This window comes from Mesoplodon bidens (assembly GCF_964165515.1).
Source record: "Mesoplodon bidens genome assembly, chromosome: 16".
Classification (NCBI taxonomy): Eukaryota; Metazoa; Chordata; class Mammalia; order Artiodactyla; family Ziphiidae; genus Mesoplodon; species Mesoplodon bidens.
In genome coordinates this window covers 62,957,053-62,981,908 of record NC_138173.1, presented here as the reverse complement: position 1 = coordinate 62,981,908, position 24,856 = coordinate 62,957,053, and the positions used below count along the sequence as shown (strand labels likewise).

The window sequence follows — 24,856 nt, the reverse complement described above, 5'->3', positions numbered from 1 at the left end:
ACTGGGTTTACATGTATGCTCTTCTGACACTGAGTCAGTCACCTGTTTAATACGTAAAAATATACACATTCCAGAAACAACACAGAAAACAGAAGGAAAGGTCTACAGGGGGAAATAACTAAATTAGATTTGCATGAAATTAATAAGATCAACTGATTAATCAAGGTGAAGCTTAAAAAATAGCTAAGAAACTATTTTTAAAAACTAAACTTCAGACTAAAGGGCTTTCCCAAGAATGACTATGTGGTAAAAAAGAATACAGATATATAAAGTGTAAAAGGGATCTTCCAATTTGCTATACTTGATAAAACACTAGTTGAGGTGAGAAAAATAAAAATCAGGAAAACATGTTAAAATGTGCTAAATATAAAAAATTTACTGGCAAAAGATGATACACAATAAGAAATAGGGTTAAACAAGATATTAAAAGTATTGAGGAAATAATAAAAATATAAAGATAAAAGTTAAAGAGACAAATTAATAATAACAAGGATTATCTCAGGCACTAAAAAAGTAAAAATCCTATGGAGAAGGGGGAGTAGAGAAAAATGTTATGGTAAGTCTTTTTTTTTTTCTGAGATGCAAAGGAAGTACAAAATCATAAAAAATTCTCTAAACATACATGAGTTCATCACTAAAGCACAAAAGTTACCAAAATTATTAGTCAAAGAATAGATCAGGCACACAAACTGTCTGCATAAAGAAGTGCAGAGGACAGAACAGAATATCCAGGGAATGAAAAACACCAAAAGGGCAATCACGATTCACAGCTAAGGAAAACTAGGCTGTACTCATGAGGAAAAGGATGGTTAAGAACAAAAAGGGCTGAAGTCTTCAAGATGCTAAAAGGGGTAGTGAGAGTGGACACAAATACGATACGCAGGGACACTGTTCCAGATTGAAGTGGAACAAAAACTTCAAATAAAATTGCTTAAGAGTAGATCTTAGAGTCATATTGAAAAAAAAAGTTAAAGGCTACTTTAGAAAAGGGCAATTAAAAAAATTAAGATTAACTTAGACATAGGCTTAAGATTTCTGTACCCCATTTCTTCATTATATCAAATTATGCTAACAGCTTAGATGAGGTAGACAAATCACTGTTTTTAAATCACAAAATTCATTCATCCGCTCAATATGTTTAAGCCTAAGTGACTGCCACGGTATTAAAGTGCGAATGAGGTGGGAGTGAACAAGAATATACGAAAAATCTACATAATCAATAACTGGTGTTTTATCAAACAAGAAAAGATTCCAAATGCCTTGACATCCCATAATAAGCTTTCTAGATTTACCTTTTCTAGTTCTATAAGAAAGCTGTCCAGAGACTCATCTGAGAGTTTGCCAACTTCGAACATTGTGACTGCATGGCTTTTCAAGTTCTGCAATAAAGAAACAAAAACAAAACTAAAATGTACCTTATTTGAGCCTATTATTAACAAGTTGTAGTTGTCCCTTTGAATGCTAAGCATCTTAGATTTATATTACGCTTTCCAATACATTTAAACTTAAGGGTGGGTGAGGAGCTGATTTTTCTAATTACAAAAGTAGCCCTCACTAAAAAGTTCCGACGTTCCTCTAAGAAATATAAGACAAAGGCAGTTGCATTTTCCAGAAAAAATCTAGTACTTAAAAAAAGGTATAAAAGCACCGAATTATTTTATATCTAATCTTTATTTTAAACATGTTCGTTTTAAACAAGAATCTGACTTACTGGTGAAAGGTTTCCCATCATTAAAAAGGCAGTAAGAGTTGAGTCAAACAGGAATGCAATACGCTTTGTATATCCTGTAGACAAACTCAAACTGCTTATACTGGCTGTGTCTGTTGGGGGAAAAAAAATCATAGTTTAAAAATCAAGTAAATGAAAACTGTTCTTTGCTTATCATTTGGAATGAGAAAGTATTTCATTTCAGCTTTATTTAATAATCAGAAAGTACATAATATAGGTAACACTGTAGTCATAAGAGGTCCCAAACCTACCTATCTCCAACAGAGATAAAAAAAGTTAAAGTTCAAAAAAAAAAATTTTTGGTAAAGGCACTCACTTTTGTAGTAATTTCTTTGAAAACCAATAATAAACCAAGACATGATCACTGTCAGATCAATAAGACCACCTAGCCTAACCTCTACAGACAAGTCACCTGGCTCAGGTAACAGAGCTACTTAGGGTAGGAGCAGAAGCCCATGTTGTGTGCCCCTCTCCCCTCCCAACACAAAACCACGTGCAGCCAGCTCGTCCACTATGCTTTGCCTCCCTCTGTGCTTAGCCCAAGCAATGGCCTTCCTGCACTCGCCAGCTGGCATGCTCTTATTCATTCTCAACCCAAAAATCATCTTCTCCATGAAGGCTCCTAAACCTCTCTAGGCAGAAAGAGGGCTCTTCCTCTTTGCGCTCCACAAGCACCATAATGCTTCTCACACTGTGGTGGTTTTTATGGTTACACTCTCCAGACTTAGTTTTTGGAAGGAAACTACCATATTCTTGTCAATTTTATACCCCTAAGATCTACCACAAGGCCCAACATATGGGTAAGTACTCAAAGACTACTTCTGAATGACTGAAATCCAGAACAAACTACAAAATAACTGTAAGCCTGGAGAGTTTGCTTTATGAGTGTATGTGCAGACACGTGGCTTATCTACAGACAGACTCAAACTGAGTTACTGCTAACCTGGATCTTCTTGACTATTTGTATCAGTGTCAGTAGCCGATGAAGCTTCTTGTACAGGACTCCTACTTTCCCCGCCATCCCATGATAGGAGCATCTTTTGTGGATCTAAAGTACTCCTATTAATGAAGAATATTCACTTTTTAAAAATCATATAAATGATCACATATAAAAACAGCTACTGAAGTCAGTACTTAAATTATGAACATCCACCTAAATCCACTCTTACATTCAAGCCCAAAATTGAGACACAGTCCCAAAATACTCTGCACACACAGAAAAGGTTCTTAACTAAACCCATGGATAGGCTTCAGGAAATTTGAGAACGTTTAAAAATTACATGTAAAATATTGTATGAGCTTTTCTCTGGGGAAAGCCTTTTAGTTTTCACCAGATTCTAAAAACGATTACCACACACACAAGATTAACAACCACTAATATATATATGGTTCACCTCAGTTGACAGGTTGAATAAGTAAAATTTTTGTATGTAAAACAATGCTTTTTTCAAAGAGAAACTCTCCTACTAAATAAATGAGTTACTTTAATTTGTTTACGGATGGAACATTCTTCCACGATGAATGAAGTTGATCCAAATTTATTACTTGTCCCTTCTTATGGGCAAACCCCAATCGGCAGTACATTGACACAGCATTCTGAAAGGAATATAAAGGAAATGAACATCTGAAATAAACTAGACTTCAGAATGTATGTAGAGAAAAAATTGTTATGGACTATGCTTACAGTGAGCCTCAAACATTTTCATCCCATAACTAGATGAAAAAATTTTCAGTAGGCCTAGTCTTCCCCTAAGGTCTTCACATATGTAGGAGAGGGAATGCTCCCAACTGTCTGGCCTGGGCCTCCCTAGATCCACCCCCAAAGAAGCGGAAGTTGTTGCTTTATCTGACTTCATTACAAGGTACTGTGACTTCACTACAAGACACTGGTCAGGCTGCTTTCTGGTGGGCACAGATGTGTGAGTACAGCTTTCACTCCCTGGGATGGAATACTGGTTCAGGGTTCTTATTTTGCTCTTCTCTACCTTTGTAAGCACCTCGACTACACACTTCCTCTGACAGCTAATAAGAATCTCACTGCTTCCGTTTCTCAGTATCAAGACAAAAATCTATAATCCATTCAGTATTCCTATCACAAGTGAAAAGAGTATAAAAATTACATACCTTAACCAGGGATAGGTCTATCTCAAGAACATTTGCAAGCTGCAAAATAAAATTTAAAAAATATTTTATGTTCTAAGAACCATAAGCATATTACACAGTTGTAATAGACAATTTAACCATAATCAGAAAATTTTTAATTATTAATAACTGAGTCTGAATAAATTTTGTAATGAGAATTTTTTTCTTTCCATATCTCTAAGACACTTAGAGGAGTACAAATCCAGGCAGTGACCATAACAACTGAATTACATAGCCTTTAATTTCGTCTCATTCAAAATAAAAGAATTTCCAGATGAGTCAATTGTCTGCAATGCTTTTATTATAAAGTCATATAAGGTTATTTAACCCATTCATAAGCTATCAACTAAAAAAATTTTAATATACATATGCAGGAAGTAACTTAAGAATTGTGAACTTAAGTATATTAATGGTCCAAGATCTAACCATGGGTGGATTTTGAAAATATTTTCATTATATCATTAAATAATTTTATCTACTTTACACAAACTTATTTTATAATCTTGAGGTTCTTTCCTAAGATGCTATCACACTTACCTCTGCAACGTTAGTGTGCTCATCTATTGAAACAAATATCTTATAGAGTAGAGTTTCAAAATAATCACCTTGCACTCGATTCATTACAAAACCTTCAAGAGGAGGAACTAAAATAAACAAAATAGACTTTTCTCAGTGACATAATTTTATAAAACAAGAAAGTTTAATTCAAACATCTAATTGAAAAGAGACCTCCAACTTAGGGACTGAATTCAGCTTTTGATTCATTTTACCAACTCCATAGCAAGTTTTCCTAAAACTCCCAAAGTAAGGTCATATGCAATGCTGTCTACACAGAGTGGACTCTTATGGCAGAGCATAAATCCTACAAAGAGTAATTTCATCCCCATGGACCTCTGAGCATTACTGAGGCGGAGAAGTGCTAGAGGCATGGACTTGGTAGAAAGGCAGGGGGGGCCGGTGCTGCTTCAGAATGGGGAAGCCTGCCAAGGGTATGTTTCTGATGCGTCTCAGGCAGCAGGTGGCTGGTCTAAAGCAGAGAAGCAAGAAGTGCAAGTTACCATGCTATCCAAAACCAGGGGGACAGAAGGTAAGAAGGTATTGGCTCTCTGCCCTCCACATCATCCCTGCTCCATCCTGAGAAGAGGGGAAATTCATCTGCGTGACTGCCACGTTTATCACTGGTATCATTTGCTCTTTGGGGCTTTCTATTCTGTAACCTCCTCGATGGGAAGAGGGTCAAGACCTTCCGCACAAGAGGCTGCCCGATCGATGCTCCCCACCTGTTTATTCGTACTCACTTCTCTCCACCTTTGGTCCAGATGCTCTAACCCACTTGACGAGAGTGCTCAGCCTGACCAACAATAAACAGGCACTATGCTTTCCTTTGCCATTCTCCCCTGTGGGCACACTTCCCCTGAAAACATCGTGGGAAGAAGGCGTGTGCCTCGGCCATAGCAGGATTTGGGTGTCCCTGTGTCCTCTAACCCTAACACCACCTAACTGCACCCAAAACCTAAATTATTCCCAACAGAGAGTTATAAGACAAAATTCAAGTGGTCAAAATGAGGGCACTGTGAAGAACCACAATGGATACATCAGGATAGGCTATCTACTTTACAGCTCCAGCTCATGTCATTTTCTGATTTAGTGCTACCCATATTTCCAGTCACCCAAGGACTGTTAAGGATCAAAGGTTTCTTTTTAGAAACATTTTAGTAATCCCATATTTTTATATAATTAATTCTTTTCCTACACTCTCAGCTGTGTGAATACGAAGTGTAAACGTTTACTGAACGCTTACTAAGTGCCAGACTATACTACTAGCTACTTTATATATACAATTTCACTTAATCCTCTTAATGTTAAGAGTTGTTCAAAACTATAGCCTATCTTAGAGATGAAGAAACAAGGCACTAAAAGGTTAGAAATACACAATTTACATCTAGGCAAAAAGAATGAGGCAACTCTACATAAAGAGATATGGGATAGTCTCAATGTATAATATATTAAGTTAAAAAAGCAAAGTATGAGCTGGATACACCATCTGCGTAAGAATAAAACCACACAAAAAAGGATATATACATATATGCCTATGTGCATAGTATGTTTTTGGAAGAATATACAGGAAACTTAGTGGCGGCTGAGAGAGGAACTGACTGGTTAGGGGCAGGCATGGGAAGCAGACTTTTTATACTCTTCTGTAAATTTAGTATTTTATAATCATAATTACTGTCTACTCAAAAAATACATTAACAAAAATAAAAATAAAGAAAAATACCTGGAAATAGCAAAGAAAGTTATAGAAAAAAAAAGACAAGGAAGGCCTGGCCATAAACACATGGCAACACAAATGAAAAATAAAGGTCAGGACACACTAGACTATGATAACCTGATATGAGGGAGTATTCTTGTAAAAAGCCCTAACACTCATTTGTTAACAGTAAGGTCCCTGGAATTTTTTGACACTTCATATTTGATTACACAATATTTTAGAATGGTAAAAGATATCACAAACAAGAATAATACCTAAAAGATATGATGGAAAACACACTTATAATACATAACCTTAATATAACAAGTGCTTCTATAAATTGGTAAGAAATCTAATCTAGAGGGAAAAAAAGCCACGGATGTGTCCAAGAATGTTAACCACATCACCACTGAGGCAAAAAAAATAAATAAATAAAATAAAAAAGAATAAAATATTTAAAAAAGGAAATGATCTAAACAACCAGCAATACGGGAATGGTTTACTAAATTGAAATATACAAGGGTCTTAATATTGATTTAACTTGGGGAGGTGGGTGAAGAGGAAGGGAGGAAGAGATAAAGATAAAAAAGATGGTAGTGACATGAAAATATAAGACACAGATATGTCAGGTAAAAATGAAGAACAAGGACTTCCCTGGTGGTTCAGTGGTTAAGAATCCACCTGCCAATGCAGGGGACACGGGTTCAAGACCTGGTCTGGGAAGATCCCACATGTTGCAGAGCAACTAAGCCCGTGCGCCACAACTACTGAGCCTGTGCTCTAGAGCCCACGAGCCACAACTACTGAGCCCGTGTGCTACAACTACTGAAGCCCGCCTGCCCAGAGCCCATGCTCCACAACAAAGAGAAGCCACCACAATGAGAAGCCCGCGCACCACAACAAAGAGTAGCCCCTGCTCGCCCCAACTAGAGAAAGCCCACGTGCAACGACGAAGACCCAACGCAGCCATAAATAAACAAACAAATAAATAAATAATGTAAAATGAAGAACATATAATTCTATGATATTACTGAATATATGTAGAAACTTATGCACTGAAGAAGGTTTAAAAGGTGACATAAATGTATTAAAACACTGGTTTGATTTAGGATTGTGAGAAATTTATCTCAGATTTCTACTATTTTAAATACAGTGCTTATACCAACAAAAGATAAAAATGAAAGGAATCTAACTAAAATTTAACTAAAGGAATTTAACTAAAATTTAACCACCTCAATGAGTTGCAACGTAATGAGGAAGAAATGTTTTTCTTTGAAAAATTCTAATCAAAGATCCCAGAATGATATGTGTCTAACTTAACAGGGTGACACACAGTGCCCAGCACCTAGTAGCCATTCAGAAAACATTGAGAAATACTAGCACATATTTACCTGCTATACAACTGTCATCAGATATTGGTACATCCAGATAAATAAATCCTTTGTTATATAAACCTACAGAAGCAAAAGTATCTTGTTTTAGATGAACCAGTAAACACTGTGATTTAAAAAAATAAAATAAAAACTTTATTCCTGATTTTCTGTAAAGATTCTTACAACTTAATGGTATATGAAAAGGAAAAAAGTAAGATAGAAGAAAAAAAATTACATCAAAGCTTTCAAATCTTGGTTTCCCTCAGATGCTCAGAACTGCAAAATTTTTCTTATGATTCATTTGTATAAATTTCTAATTTACGTGACTAATTATAGCCACACTGGAAAACAATGGACTGAGGTCACATTTCAAACAATAACATGCCTTAGGAAATATTACTGTTCTTACCTAATTGATAAATAATTGCTATAAATTGTTGATGGCTTAGAGTAATTTTTTATGTTGACAAAAGACCATTTCTACTAACCACTTACTATGTACTACATTGTAATCTAGTGATCCAGAGAGCTGAGGGCCTGCATCAATGATCTTATCAATAGCGCATTTCTCGGGCAAAGTGCATATCTAGGAAAAGCAAAATATTTTCAATTAGGTTCTGTCCAAATTAACTAACTGATAAGTTTCCTAAATCTATTCATGTTTAAACCAATGATTATAAGTCATTAGTTGAATGAACTACCTATTTTTTTCATTTTTTACTCCAGAATTCAAACAAAAAAAGCCACACACAACCATCAATTAAGGTGCCCAAATATGCTACCAACAGAACTCATACAACAAAGCAATTTTAAGTGCCGATACTTGCTGGTAAGTAATGTGCTCACTAATAAATACTAATATTTACTCATCTTCTTTGCATTGGAATCTGATCCATTTGCTGATTCTGGATCTCTCAAATCAGAAGTTTATTCACATGCCACAGGATTATTATCACTGACGAGAAGACCACTATCTTATGACACAGTCTGACATCTCTGCTCGGAAGTAAATGCACTGAAGCAGAATTTCTAAGCCTTGCACTCACTGGATTTATTCTGTCCTCGGAAGTAAAACAAAATGCCAACTAAAAAAAAATCCACACGCTCACTTAATTCCTTCAGCCACAGGGATATGACTGGTCTCTAGGCACCTCGTCTGCTATTCCAGCTCTTTCCCCTAAATCAACATCCCTTCTAATATGTATAAAGCTTATAGCAAATGTGGTCTGACCACTGGGAATAGTATTTCCCTTGATCTTGACACTATTCCCTATCAAGCACTTACCACTTCAGTACAGCAGTTCAGCACAGTGATGAAGAGCACAGTAAACTGCCCGGGTTAAAATCCCAGACCTTTACTAGAACTGTGACTGGAGCCATTACTTCATTTCTCTGTGCTCACTTTTCTCACATGTGAAAGAGGCTACAAATAACACACAGCTCTGGGGTTGTGATGAGACTCAAATGAGACAATATAAAAAGCAGCTGGAATAGTGCCTGGCACACTGAGCACACAGCAAGTCCTCAAAAACCAGCAGCGATACTACTGCTGGTAGCTGTGGCATCACGTCACTTTACATGAAACATGTAAGTAAAATCCCCAGGTGACTGTACATGAACCAAGTCAAGTCTCCCTGATTATTAAAGAGTATTTTTGAAAACTACCAATATTCTAGCCTACTAAGATCATTTACAATTTTGAATTTAAGTTTAATTTCCTTCAGGAAAACCAACTAGTGTTACTTTTTGTAAAAAAGTTATGTAACTATAGTTAAAAATTATAAAATAATTTTTAAAATAAAAATCCTATGTTTAACTTTTAAAGTTATCTACCTTTATGTCATCTTCTGTGATATATGCAGCCTGCACCACCCACCATGCCTCTATGGAAATTTCCACCGGCTTTACTGGTAGAAGATCATGGGCCGTTTTCCGTCTGAAAAATTTCTGCAATGGTACAAACATCTGAGAATTTGCAATCTATCTAAAATTACTACTTTCTTTTTTTATTGATAATAGTATAACAAGACAGTTTCCAACGGACTAAATAAATATCTTTTAAAATTCTCATGTTTTAAAATCTAAAGTATTCTAGATATACTGAATGGAGAAAGTCATTCTTAAATTATTTCAAAGTAAATTACTTCAAAACACTACCATTAAATCTGGATCTAAATCCAGAAATTCAAAGGAAACCCAGGTGAAAATGCATTTGGAAAATGTGTACTGATTTCACCCATGAAGTGAACCCTGGGAATGGAATGAGCAGGTGAAAAGACCAGCAGAGCAAAGTTAATTTTTAAAAATAAATGAAATGTCTTATGCCTTAGATATTTTTAATTCAATAATCACTTAAGCTATAACCTAGAGATACTGATGAGTTGTTTCTGTATTAAGCATACTTTATTTGATCAAAAAAATCATAATTCATTATTTCTACTACTTAAAAATTTAATCAGATTGTGTGATAAGGAGGACAAGAAATTAGAAGGGAAGGGAAACAACTAACTTACTTTTGATGATCTACACTGATTCATCAGATCAATGTACTGGTTCCTTCCTATGCCAAGAAGCCTTAGACCTAAAAGAAAGAGCCTTTCCTTTAAAATCATTTAATACATCTTGAAATGTCAGTACACTCACAACCTACTAGGAAAAAACCTTTGACTTTCATTCCTCTTTTGATTACTGACAGATAATCAATATCAAATTAAAAAGAATTCTTCAAACAAAATATAAAAGACAAGCAACTGGGAGAGGTGAATTCAAGCTGACACTTTTGACAATGCTAACAGAAAATTTTTAAAAAGCAGAAGTCCTCCCAATTCCAGGAAGTCAAAATGTACTTCTCAGCAAAAGTTTCTTCTTAACACAACAGAACTATGTCACATTTCAAATATACACTTCATTAAAATAAGCATAATAAAACACCAGCAAATCATGTTCGTAACAACCATATATCGTGCTGCAAAAATATTGTGCACAGGGCCTCCCTGGTGGCGCAGTGGTTGAGGGTCCGCCTGCCGATGCAGGGGATACGGGTTCGTGCCCCGGTCTGGGAGGATCCCATATGCCGCGGAGCGGCTGGGCCCGTGAGCCATGGCCGCTGGGCCTGCGCGTCCGGAGCCTGTGCTCCGCAACGGGAGAGGCCACAACAGTGAGAGGCCCGCATACTGCAAAAAGAAAAAAAAAAAAAAAAAAAAAAAAAAAAATATTGTGCACAGATTTTCTTTCCTCATTTGGTATACACCACAGCCCAAGTATCAGAAAGAACTTCATTCTCTAGAAATACAGAGACTAGTCCCATTTTTCTGATTCTACCACTCCAAAATATTCCTCTCTTAGACATTTAGACTAAATCTTATACTTGACTTGTATCACCTGATAAAATTCCTATCAATAATGTTGCTTGCTGTTCTCATCTTTCAAGTCTTTCAGGTTAAAAGCACAATAATGAAAGACAAGAGCACGCATGCACAAAGACACTCTAAACACTGCCTCGTTAAGCATAATTAAATACTTACAGTCAGCAGCAGTGAAATTGGGCAATGAATCGTAACTTTTCTCACTGTTCATAATGTCCTTTTAAAAAGAAAAAAACGTAAATGTTAAACGCAAAATGTCCTTGCCACAGGAAGCACTGAGATCAGAACCTGGCAACCCAGAGCATGCATGTCACAGTGTGGCATGTACCACGAGGTCCCGACCTAGCAACTGAAGGTCAGGCTTTCAGGTCTGGGTTCCTCACAGCGCTCTATGAAGCCCAGACAGTTGCCCAGTGACCTCTGCCCTGTGGAAGCTATGCAAGGAATACCTCTCTCAGAGTTCAGGGTTCCAGGCTCTCCACACTTCATACCTGATCCTAGACTCCTACCCTAGGATTAGAGAGAATCCCGAGAGAAGGCCCGACAGTGTGTCACAGCTCCATCAACAAGCATCCAAGACAAGCACTGCCGACAAAGACCTTAACCGCTCAGCAGCCTCTGCCCCTCCAAATCCCAACCAGCAACAGAGTCAAACTCAGTATCCAGCTTCTTGCAACCCTCATCTGTTTCTCCAGTAATAAACCAGCTGTTTACTGTGGGGATAAGACCCATTTTTAACCCAGGAGTTATACCCAATGGTATAAAAACAGACACCAGAGAACAGCAAGCACATGGATGCACTGAAAGCTGGTAAATGGGACAAAATCTCACTCTATTATCTCCCCCAAACCTGTGGACAACACCAGAAAAATAATCAGAGGGACGGCAACAAAACTATTCTACGCACTGCTTAGCTGCCACCTTCATTATGCTACCCTGGTTCTAGGGAAAGGGACTGACAGAAACCTGGGTGGCCAGGCCTCAAGCTTTACTTTGTATTTCCTCCAAAACAGGGACACAGGAGACATGGGACTATAGAAGTGCCTGTGGAGAAGGGGCTTAAGGAGACTGGCAAAGGGAGCTCCTGTGAAGGCAGCCACGTCCTAAAGGGAGCTACCCTCACTGCTACTGCAGGCGTCCGACTCCTTCAGTTCTAGGCTGCCCTCTGCTCCTCAAGTGGCTGGTGAGCCCAGAACAGTAGCACTCAAAGAGAATTAACAGCCAACGAACACTAGATAAATACTGCCAATCTTTACATAAAGCTCACTTAAAAACAGTATATAACTACTATTTAAAGCTATTCAACACAGGCCTAAAAACTGCCTTTGGAAAAAGGCTGACATCTAAAAGTTAGTAATCACAGAAAGATTAGCAACCAGGACTACTAATACAATTCTGTTCTTCTGAAACATGCGTTATATAATGTTGGGTCTACATCATCATTTATTCTTTCTACAGTGAGAAAACAGCTAAGTATATTAAGCTTCTCTGAGCTTAATGTTCAATTCTGTCACCCACTTTTTCAACCTTAACCGTGTATTAAAAGCAATAAATTTTATACAAACTGTGCTAACATAAATGACTGATTAACGCTACAACAGCACAAAAGGTCAACAACGTCTTCAGGAACACAGGATAAAGACAGATACTTTCCTGCTGAGAAAACACTGATAAGGACAACTACTTGCACAAGTGTGTAGCTATAACAGTTAACTTGTAAGCAACCGTCTGTTTTACACTATAAACTCAGAAACAACGTCCACTGTGGCTGAGTGCTGGTCATCATTCCCGAAGCATCCCCGACATGAAGTCCCATCCCATCCCTGCAGATTCACGTACACTGTAAACTCACCTCCATAATCCCGGTATAATATAAAAACGGCGTTATCCTCAGGCCCTTCACCATGATGTCTGATAAGTGGTAAGGGTACAGCATGAGATGCTCCCGGCTATACTTTAACAGCTCCTCATAGTACTTGCGTTCATCTTTCTTGACATGTTTAACTGGGAAAGAAAGGGAAATTCTCCAGTGTTTTTTCAGATCTTATACTTACATAGAATTATAAATGCAAGGAGAAACACTTTACAAACTAATATTAATTAAAAGAAAAGTATGTAAATTGGAAGAGAATAAAACAATCTAAGTTGGAACAAAGAAACAATTACACCACAAGAAACAGACTTCAGAGCATATAAGGAAAATGTATCATGGGACAGAAAAGTAGAGAAATAATTCTTAACAAATCAAAAAGCAAAGAAAGTGAGCATGGAATGTCTCCCCCCAAAAACATGAGCTACAATCCATCCAATCCCTAGGATACTTTACAAGACAGCCAATCTGAATGGCAGTTTTCTATGAAATCAAGTCTATTTTTAAAAATTATTTGCTGGTTTCTGTGTTTTAAATGTAAAAAAACCTCTGAATTCCATGGAATACGTTTTCATAGAAAACCTATCTCTGAAATACTATGCTTAAAATAAGAGTAACAAATGGGAGGGAAGACTAGCAGGGCAACAGAATAATCAAACTAATCTGACAAATAAAAAGCAAACATTTAAAAAAAAGGTTTTTTTAAAAAAATGGAGCCAATTATATTTAAAATTTGTTCCAATTATTATAGAAAGAGTCTTCATTAAAGTTATATTATTTGGAAAATTTATAGAGACCAAAACAAAACTCAAAGTCAAACATCATTAAGAAGGAACGTACTTCTTTTCTGGCATATTTTCTCACTAAACTAAAAAGAGGACAACTGAATCAAAATTAATATTCTATAGGTAAAATGAATCTATAAACAGTGCTCTAAAAAATAATTTTCATTGGAATTAGAAAGAAAAATCTACTTGCTAATGCAAATTATTGTTAGGTGTGATGGGTCATTATAGAATTTATTAAAGGCTGTACATGGAAAAATTTCAGTACTATGAAATATATAATGAAAAGATAGGAGAGATTTATGAAAATGTAATTCAGCAATAGTCATTTCTACCTCAATGTAAAAATGTCTCTACTTACCTAAGTTATTTCTGTATCGTAACTGATTGCGGATACTGTACAGGACAACCTGCTTCTCATATTCTCTCTGTGAATTTCCAAGACTCTAAAAAAAATTTCAAATAGATTTAAAATAGTTTCTAAACTGATATGGGAACATATGTATATGTATAACTGATTCACTTTGTTATAAAGCAGAAACTAACACACCATTGTAAAGCAATTATACTCCAATAAAGATGTAAAATAGTTTCTAAACTAAACAACAATCTTTTACCCCATAAAATTTCAATACCATGCCCCCTAATTTTATCCTGGAATCTCTAATTTCCAGAACTGAGTAAAGATTTTCTTAAATTTTCCTGCTATGGTATTAGAGCAAAAATTCAATGTGTTTACCTTCAGTCTCCCTTTCTAAAAGGACTTACTGAAATTATCTAAAGTATTTAATATCAAATAAAAGAGCAGTCTGAGAGCATAACTTCACTTAAGTTAACAAAAAACTAAGTTCTACTACTAAAGATTTCCTTTTTAAAAAAAACATGTTTATTGGAGTATAATTGCTTTACAATGGTGTGTTAGCTTCTGCTTTATAACAAAGTGAATCACTTATACATATACATATGTTCCCATATCTCTTCCCTCTTGCGTCTCCCTCCCTCCCTCCCCATCCCACCCCTCCAGGTGGTCACAAAGCACCTCCCTGTGCTATGTGGCTGCTTCCCACTAGCTATCTATTTTACATTTGGTACTGTATATATGTGCATGCCACTCTCTCACTTTGTCCCAGCTTCCCCTTCCCCTTCCCCATACCCTTAAGTCCATTCTCTAGTAGGTCTGTGTCTTTATTCCCGTCTTGCCCCTAGGTTCTTCATGACCATTTTTTTTTTTTTAGATTCCATATATATGTGTTAGCATACGGTATTTGTTTTTCTCTTTCTGACTTACTTTACTCTGTATGACAGACTCTAGGTCCATCCACCTCACTACAAATAACTCAATTTCATTTCTTTTTATGGCTGAGTAATATTCCATTGTATATATGTGCTACATCTTCTTTATCCATTCATCTGTTGATGGACACTTAGGTTGCTTCCATGTCCTGGCTATTGTAAATAGAGCTGCAATGAACATTGTGGTACATGACTCTTTTTGAATTATGGTTTTCTCAGGGTATATGCCCAGTAGTGGGATTGCTGGGTCATATGGTAGTTCTATTTTTAGTTTTTTAAGGAACCTCCATACTGTTCTCCGTAGTGGCTGTATCAAGTTACATTCCCACCAACAGTGCAAGAGGGTTCCCTTTTCTCCACACCCTCTCCAGCATTTATTGTTCATTTATTATAAAATCTCCAGATTTTTTGAGGCAATCCCTATCAAACTACGAATGGAATTTTTCACAGAACTAGAACAAAAAATTTCACAATTTGTATGGAAACACAAAAGACCCCGAATAACCAAAGCAATCTTGAGAACGAAAAATGGAGCTGGAAGAATCAGGCTCCCTGACTTCAGACTATACTACAAAGCTACAGTAATCAAGACAATATGGTACTGCCACAAAAACAGAAATATAGATCAATGGAACAGAATAGAAAGCCCAGAGATAAACCCACGCACTTACGGTCACCTTATCTTTGATAAAGGAGGCAAGAATATACAGTGGAGAAAAGACAGCCTCTTCAATAAGTGGTGCTGGGAAAACTGGACAGCTACATGTAAAAGAATGATATTAGAACACTCCCTAACACCATACACAAAAATAAACTCAAAATGGATTAAAGACCTAAATGTAAGGCCAGACACTATAAAACTCTCAGAGGAAAACATAGGCAGAACACTCTATGACATAAATCACAGCAAGATCCTTTTTGACCCACCTCCTAGAGAAATGGAAATAAAAACAAAAATAAACAAATGGGACCTAATGAAACTTGAAAGCTTTTGCACAGCAAAGGAAATCATAAACAAGACCAAAAGACAACCCTCAGAATGGGAGAAAATATTTGTAAATGAAGCAACTGACAAAGGATTAACCTCTAAAATTTACAAGCAGCTCATCCAGCTCAATATCAAAAAAACAACTCAATCCACAAATGGGCAGAAGACCTAAGTAGACATTTCTCCAAAGAAGATATACAGATTGCCAACAAACACATGGAAGAATGCTCACCATCATTAATCATTAGAGAACTGCAAATCAAAACTACAATGAGATATCATCTCACACAGGTCAGAATGGCCATCATCAAAAGACTTCCTTCTTGACCATCTCCAATTTGTGTGGATGGATGGATTCTTGCATCTCCAGTTATTTAAATTTAAGAATGGCCACTAAGGACAGATCCCCGTCTGATGACTACTTATAGTTGAGGGCTATGATTATGAAAAATTAAGATTCCTGGAGAATGTACACTTAAAATGTACCTCTAAATACGATTATTTCTTAAAAACATCATCTTATGGCCTCATTAGAAAACACTTAAGACAATTTTAGAATTTCCGATATATTTTTTAGTGGGCAAAATGCTTTCTAGCTGTGAATTTAGTGTTTTAAATTCAAAAGTGGGTTCTCATGAAAGCAAAGAATAAGTCTGATTACAGTTAATATGATATTCAATGTGAGATCATAAACTTAATTTAATATGTGACTGCTATCCCCCTTCTAATTACTAGCTATGATCTTTCCAACACACTATAAAATACGACATCTGAAGAGATTAATGAAAGAAGGAAGAGAGGACTCAGGGATTCTACTTCTCACTCGTAGGTTTCTGAAAGCCAAGGTAAACGTCCATGCACATACTTTCACTGAAGGCCATCTTCACAAAAGAGATGAAGCGCACATCTAAATAAACTGGCACACAACTGGAACTACTGGTGGGTAGCATTTTAAGAAAAAAGGGACATAACGTGAGAAAACTAAAAATCTTTCTTCCTGCATCTAGATTAATTGATTTATCACAGGCTGAACCATAACCCACACTACTGCTGACATGTTATGTGCTGACATTGTTTTCATCCATTTTAACATTACAAGAAGTTAGGAGTAAAGTTCATTGTAGAGATACTGCTCTCCTATATTTTATGTAGCACCAAAACCAGGGCCGGTATTGAAGATATTTAGGGGATTCAAAATATTAGGCTTTGTGTAAAACTTTTAAAGGATCTCCTCTAGCTCTACTGCCAAATAAAAGTCTCTTTCTCAAGGAACAGAGAACACACACACTCACTCACACAGCAGACAATTTGCTAAAATCTTAGCAACTTCCAAACTTGATGATTTACTCTTCTGTTTCAAAATAAGTCCCTTAATTTATTCTAACCTACAACCGTTTTCTCCCTTTAAAACTCTGTTCCCGGTAACTCCAGGATAAAAAGTGTAAATCAAGCCACTTACACAAAATATAAGGTCCCCATTATTTATAAGCTAATTAGAGAATACAGTATCTACTAAACATCTAAGTCTTTGCGCTAGTCATTAAGTAATGACCGGTCCTGATCAATACATGTGCATACACACGAATAACTAAAAACTGCATTAACCGCTGATTTTATTCTTCACTACCCTCGTACATAAAATATAATTGCTTTGTTCACAAAGATCTTTGGCTTCTCTTCCACGCCCACCCCAATTTCCCACCATCCACATTTTAAAACACTGCTGCCATTACAGGAGGCAACGAAAGAAAGGTCATTTTACTGGGAGACAGTGCAGACCCTGCAGAAATTCCCACCAGGTCTGACAAATGAAGCTGGGCTGCAGATAAAACGAACTAAAACAGACAGAGTGACATAGAAACCGGCTGTAAAACACCCACTGTGCATCAGATGATGCTAAAAGCATAAAGAATTCTTTCTAAAGCTTTTGCTCCTACAAACCCCAATGTGCACCACCTCCCCAAAAATACACAATAGTTTTTTTTTTAATTGACCCTCCTTGGAACCTCATCATAAAATTTCCCTTCATATAAAACAACTATGAATTGTTTTGAACAATGAATACTGGTAAACTATAGAAAGATCCTGAAATAATGGCCTGATCCATAACTTTTTAATGTATTTCTGAAAGTCTAGTATAGTTCACACCATGTAAAAAATTTTCATCTCATTTATATAAAAACTATTTTTTCAAATACATTAAAAAAAATACATTAAAAAAAATCTGAATCACCTTCCACCAGCTTTCAAAACTGGGAAATATGAGTCACTTTCAAATTGAACTCATGAAAACTTACCAGAAACTCTTATCAAAGTACTTAGTATCTGTAACACCAAAAACCAAATTCTTTCCACATAAGGACTATTCCCCACTTTTAAACTGACTAAGCTTTAGCTCCTGGAAAAAAAATCTCAGACTGATACTATCACTCATTCACTGCAAAAGTATTTACTAAAAGCCAACTACGAGATAGGTGCTCAAAATACAAAAGCAAAAACAAGTAATGTAACCAGAAAATACAACATAGTGGGGTTAAGTGCTATGGGTGAGAAATACAGTGCTGGGGCAGCACACCTGAGGGTCAACTACTCCAGAGATAGGTCAGGAGAACCTTTCTAGAGGAGTTAACATCTCAATTCAAAAAGAAGCAACATGTAATCTATGGAGACAAATAGAAATAGAACTGGGTTTGCATTTTAGAAACCTCACCACAGTATAGTATGAAGAATGGATAGGAAGGTACTTTTCTGAGTGCTAGACACTAGACAGAAAGCTGATGTACTAATCCAAGGTAGACCTAGGGAAAAAGAGCAAGGCTAGAGAAAATCCATGAAGTAATTTGTACCAGATGGGTTTTGCAACACCTTCTACAAGCGGAAGCTTATCCTAAGCTAAAACACCAATTCTTGTAAGTGATCTCACCAAAGAAAGTTTTAATTTAATGTCATGCTTGTACTTAAGTATAACACTGTTCTGAGATTATTTTTAATTGTCACGACTAAGGTTTGGAAAGGCTTTTGCCATATGTACAAAATAGATAATAAGAACCTGCTGTATAAAAGATAAATAAAATTAAATTTTTTTTAAAAAGCCTTTTCCCAATACTAATTAAGAGCAATTATTTCTGTTGGACATAACTGAATCATCCATCTTTCTTCTATTATGTTCTATTATGTTACATTTAGAGAAAACATGTAAACAAAGGATTGTTGGTTCTTCCAGCTGTCTTGCCATATGCCACAAAACCCTAAAAACAAAAAGTGTCCATCAAAGCCCTCATTCCAGCTTAACAAGAGAAACTTATTAGTCTTTCAGATTTAGAGCTTTCTTCCTCCCATTCAAGATTAACGTCACATGGGTAGCCACTGCCACCCAAGAATTCTGAGTTCCTTAAATTTACCTTTCCACTTCCTTGTGTTTTTGGTATCTTGAAGTGAAAGCGTTTTCTCTGCCACAGATGCACCGCCAGAACGTTAAATTATTCATTTCCTGGAACTAAGACCCCAGGCTGGGAGAGGAGGCAAAGTCATAATCCTTATACCATCACCACCAACAACCCAAACTTTCCAAATATGCCGGTGTCCAGCACCAATGGAAAACAGAATTTCACTCTCAACCAAGCAACATGGCGGGAACTTGAAGGTCCATCTATGACCAGAGAGAAACAGTGCCTTCTATACAGCACATATCACTGCTTCATAATCTTTACCACCGCCCGCCATATTATGTATCTATTCATTTGTTTGCTAACTGTCTCTCTTTACTAAAACGTAAGCTCCATGAAGAAAGGGCTTTCCCGTGTTGACTGTTGCAAATGACCCGCACCTCAAACAAGGCATAGCACATAGTAGGTGTTCAATAAATATCTGTAAAACAACTGAGTAAAAATAACACTGAAGCATTTGAGAACTACCTCTCCGACAAAAACCTCCTGTCGCTCTCTTGTTGCAACATCTCTAATAAACTCATCTTGTTGACAGACCGAAGTCCAACAAAACAAAGTCCGAAAGTCCTTCAAAATCCGGCCCTGACCGCTACCACTCCCCACGCACTCACCAAGCCCCACCGCCAAACACACCAATACATCTACACCTCCGGATTCCGGTGATGGAGGAGGTCGCTCACTACTCTTAAAGCACGCTTTCACTCGTCCAAGCTTCTTAAAAGGACTTTCCCTCTCGCTGGAAAATCTTGAATCCCTCTTCACTATCTATCTCTTATTCGTCCTTTAAGGCCCAATTTAAATGCCTCCCCTACACAACGTCCTGACACTCCCTGGACGGTTTCTGACACCCTCCTCTGCGCTCTCGCATATACTATCATGCAGGTTCGTGTGAGCTGCTATCAGCCTGTAACGGATTCATTTGTTTCTCGTCCCTTTCCCACCATCCCGCAGTTCTGGAGGTCAAGAGCCGTGTTTTAAATGTTTCGAAGGTGCCTAGCCCAGTGCCCGGTTGAATGGAGTCTGCGTGCGAAGGCGCCAAGCGAGTCCACTGGACACCATACCATCCCATTTCGAAACGGCCCCATCCTGCCCCTGTAGCCCCAGGACCGTCCCCTCCTCACCCGCGGGCTGCGGGTAGGTTATCTCAAGACGCTGGACAGGGGAAGGCCGGGAGTCAGCGCAGAGGCGCCAGCCCCGGCCCCGCGGGCTCGGCGAGCAGGTGACGGCGGGGCGGGACGCCGGCCCCAGGTTCCATACCTGTCTCACGTTGGCCGGCAGCTTGCTCCAGGGGTAGTTGTGCCGGATGTGGAACTCCACGTCTATGTTCATGATGCCGGGAGCCCGGGAGGGCGGCGGCGGCCAGGACCGCAGCTGGAACGACGCCTCCCGCCTGCCCACCCGTAGCCCGTCCGAGGAGCCCGCGGGAGGCCCCACGTTTCACACTGCGGACGGCCCGGGCTGCCCCATGGCCTGGGCTCCCGACAGCTCGGTGCGGCCCGGGCCACGGGGCACGGGAGCAGCAGACACACGGGGCCGGACGCCTCGGCGGCTCCAAGTTTCTTCCTAGTTTCGGCCCGCCGGAAATGGCTTCAGGCGTGCGTCACTTCCGCCCGCCGGCGCGAGGCCGGGGGGCGGAGCCCGGGACCAGCCTTACTGCCCACCCCCTGCAAGCTGTGGGAGTGGAGCAAAGGTCTAGCGACCCTTCATCCCCTCCTGGTAGCTGCTACATCTTGTGGAAGAGGAACAGTTGGGCTCTCCTTCAGAGCTCCACATTCTTGTTTTGTTGCGACCCGGCTGGCGGGATCTTAGTTCCCCCACCAAGGATTGAACCCCCCGGCCCTCCACAGTGCAAGCGCAGAGTCCTAACCATTGGACGGCCAGAGAATTCCCACAAAGGTCCAAATTCTTAAAATGTAGGGATTCTGGGCTTCCCTGGTGGTGCAGTGGTTGAGAGCCCGCCTGCCGATGCAGGGGACACGGGTTCGTGTCCCGGTCCGGGAGGATCCCACATGCCGCAGAGCGGCTGGGCCCGTGAGCCATGGCCGCTGAGCCTGCACGTCCGTCCGGAGCCCGTGCTCCGCAACGGGAGAGGCCACAACAGTGAGAGGCCCGCGTACCGGGGGGAAAAAAAAAAAAAAAAATGTAGGGATTCAGGGAGTTGAAATGGTAAACAGCCGGTGCTGACCTGGGGGAGGTCCAGAAGGAATCTAGGAGATAAGATTCTTGCATGCAGCCTGTTACTGCCCTGCTCCTTACAGATGGCTCCGGAGTCACTTTTTAAAGGCAGAAATTCAGACCCTCTTAATTTCAGTTCTAGTGAGAAGGTCTTTGAGAACACTTTCTTCCAGAATTGGTTACACTGGCTTAGCAAACCCATGACCCTTGTTACTGGCAAGCAACCACAGTATCTGTTTCAGTTTTAAACCATGGTTTTAAGGGCCTTCCCTGGTGGTCCAGCGGTAAAGAATCCGCCTTCCAATGCAGGGGACGATCCCTGGTCGGGGGCAACGAAGCCCCCGCACCCCAACTGCTGAGCTCGCCCTCCTCAACGAGAGAGTCCATGCGCCCTGGAGCCCTCGCGCCACAACTAGAAAGATAAAGCCGCACTCCACAACTAGAGAGAAGCCCGAGCGCCGTGACAAAAGATACCGCACACCTCAACGAAGATCCCGTGTACGGCAAATACGACCCGACGCAGCTAAAAAAACAAGGAAAATAAATAAATTTAAAAAAAGAAAACAATGGTTTTAAATATTTTATTCCACACCTGACAGATGTATACTTAGAACTTTTTATGACACCTAGGGCACAGCTCAGCAGCAGCCTGACGCAAGGCAGAGACCTTATTATTTCTGATGGGTTGAAACAAATATGACCCACGCTGCCCTTGCATAGATATATTGGACTCGTGTTATCCAACTATAAGAGCCCATAACTAAATGCTTTGAATCCTATGTCTACAGACCCTCGACATAATAGCTAAAATTAAAAGAACTCTGACCATGAGATGTTTATTCAACAAGTATTGATTGCCTGCCTGCTATGTATTAAGCCCTTGACTTACAACAGGTTATTTCTCACAACCTTATGAAAGAATCCCACTCTTAAAATCCCAATTTAACAGAGGAGGAAACCGAGGCTTGGCAGGGCTGCCTGACTTGCTCGTAAGATCACACAGGTGGTAGAGAAAGCGCCAAACTGGAGCCTAAGACTCTCTCCTGCCAGAGCCAACCTTTCAATTCCTTGATTCAGGCTCTCACTGAACTGTTCTGCCGGCTGTTCCAATTCAGAGAATGTTCATTTAAAGTCAACAACATAAATCCCCCTCAAAAATATGTTTTGAATAATTAAGTGTAGAAGAACTTATATTCTTCCAAAGTCTAACTTTGATTTAATGCAATGTAACAACGAAAATTAAAGTCAACATAATTTTTAAATCTTTGTAAACCATTGTTTAGGGAATTATAGCAAACATGAGCACCTGCTAAATTCATCTTTTTTGTTTATCAACAAATATTGACTATAGTGTAAGACACATCACAAACTACAGAAGTAGACAGGGGATGGTGGAAGTGAACTTACACCTGCTAAATCAATAAGACACGGACCTTTGGAAACTTGACCATCAGAAGAAAAGAATCTAACTCAGTAAGCAGAATAGGAAAGATTAGTATAGAAAAGATCCTAATGCAGCAAGTAGCTGAGAAAGAAATTTGAAGGAGGAAATGGTAATGGGTCAAAGCTATGTATGGGAAAAATCCAAACAACAAGCTCTTCTAAGTAGGAACTGATGACAGAGTTTGGCTTATGAAACACAGGTGCTAATTAAAATACTGATCTGCCTCATTTCCCCCAAGGCGCCAGTCTTTGAGAGACGGGAAACAAAGCAGTTCAGAGAGACCATAGGTTAATCCATAGGGCTCAAAGACCCCTGCGCTGGGAAGTTCAGGAACAGGACTGCTCCCTCAAACACCAGGAAGCAGGGCTTCCCTGGTGGCGCAGTGGTTGATGATCTGCCTGCCGATGTAGGGGACACGGGTTCGAGCCCTGGTCTGGGAAGATCCCACATGCTGCGGAGCAACTGGGCTCCTGAGGCATGGCCGCTGAGCCTGCGCGTCCAGAGCCTGCGCTCCGCCGCGACAGTGACAGGCCCGCGCACCACGATGAAGAGTGGTCCCCCGCTCTCCGCAACTAGAGAAAGCCCTCGCACAGAAACAAAGACCCAACACAGCCAAAAATAAATATAAAAATAAATAAATTAAAAAAAACAAAACAAAACACCAGGAAGCAAAAACAACTCCTTGGGCTCCACACATAGCATTCATTACATCATGGAGCCTTTCTGGTAAACGATGATGTCCATTCTTTTAGGTCTTTGACTCAGACCCCCTACTATTTCTGCTTCCGTAGACCTTTGCTATTCAAATTCCAGAGAGGTCAGAAACTGCAGAGTGTTAGAAACCCGATTCCAGAAGCTACCATTCAAATTAACCTTATGGGTAAACAGTGTGTTCAGAAACACAAGTGCAACGACATTCCATCTTATCCGGCTTTACCAACGTGGACTAAGGAAAATTACTCAGTTGTCTTGAGCAGCTGCCCTATCAGAAAGACTACAGAACCATTTCATTCCCACAATTCCAGCAAAAATAAGGAGCAGAAACAACCCGGAAGTAGGGCGCTATCTGGTGGACTAATTTCACAGACTCCAGAGTATCACTCCCTGTGGTAGATAGAATAGCCCCCAAAGATGTCCCCATCTCACTCCCTGGAACCTGAGAATATGTTGCCTGATATGGCAGAAGGGGCTTTGCTGGTGTAAGTGAAGGATCTTGAGATGGGGGTATATCCTGGATTATCCGAGTGGGCTCAATGTAATCACAGGGTCCTTAGGAGAGGGAGGCAGGAACGTCAGTCAGAGACGGAGACGGGACAACGGAAGCAGAGGTCGAAGTGACACAGGGCCCCAGGGCAAAGAACATAGGCAGCTTCTTGGATCTGGAAAAGGAAAACAGATTCTCCCCCAAAGCTTCCAAAAAGATCATAACCCTGACAACTCATTTTGGACTTCTGATCTCCAGAACTCTAAGATAATAAATTTGTGTTGTTTTAGGCCACTAAATTTGCGGTAATCTGTTACCGCATCCATAGGAAATGAATATACTCCCACAACCATCAAATACTCCAACACCCAAACAGCTGATCAAATTCATAATTTCATCATTAAATCGAATTTCATAATTAGACCATTGTAGTTGAAGTATAAATACCCTTAGGAATAATAGCTTCTGAGCCTTATCGTTTTTTAGTATGTACAAGCTACCACATCTTTCTCTGAGAGGAAGTTTGAAAGAGAAAGAGCTTGGGGATTAAATGAGGCCAAGGGAGGACCTGTAGAGGAGGAAGGGGTGTCTAGAGGGAAGAAAGAGGAAGTCCCTGCGAACATTTTCTGTTTCACAGTTTTGCCTGGGCCTGCCCTTGGCCATGGTTTTACCTCCTGCACGTGCTTTGCTCTGTTCCACGAACCAAGGCATCACCCCTGACGCTCAGCACCATGACCTAGCTTGTTACCACCTCACGGCTTTTGCCCTTGCTGTTCCCTTGGCTTTGAATG

At 39.3% G+C, this 24,856-nt stretch overlaps 1 protein-coding gene across 1 annotated transcript in view; it reads right to left on the bottom strand.

Annotated features, from left to right (window-relative positions):
* The window catches only part of FAM91A1 (family with sequence similarity 91 member A1), a 41,984-nt gene extending 21,117 nt beyond the window's left edge, over positions 1–20,867 (bottom strand). The window contains exons 1-14 of the mRNA XM_081258842.1: positions 20,500–20,867; positions 13,877–13,961; positions 12,713–12,864; positions 11,020–11,077; positions 10,009–10,076; positions 9,329–9,442; positions 7,991–8,081; positions 7,514–7,576; positions 4,409–4,515; positions 3,854–3,892; positions 3,213–3,325; positions 2,673–2,788; positions 1,712–1,821; positions 1,293–1,379 (exon numbers count right to left, since the gene is read on the bottom strand). Coding sequence (XP_081114968.1) covers positions 1,293–1,379; positions 1,712–1,821; positions 2,673–2,788; positions 3,213–3,325; positions 3,854–3,892; positions 4,409–4,515; positions 7,514–7,576; positions 7,991–8,081; positions 9,329–9,442; positions 10,009–10,076; positions 11,020–11,077; positions 12,713–12,864; positions 13,877–13,961; positions 20,500–20,571 — 1,275 coding nt within the window. The 5' untranslated portion in view covers positions 20,572–20,867. The remainder of the gene's footprint in view (positions 1–1,292; positions 1,380–1,711; positions 1,822–2,672; positions 2,789–3,212; positions 3,326–3,853; positions 3,893–4,408; positions 4,516–7,513; positions 7,577–7,990; positions 8,082–9,328; positions 9,443–10,008; positions 10,077–11,019; positions 11,078–12,712; positions 12,865–13,876; positions 13,962–20,499) is intronic.
* Positions 20,868–24,856: the final 3,989 nt, after the last annotated feature.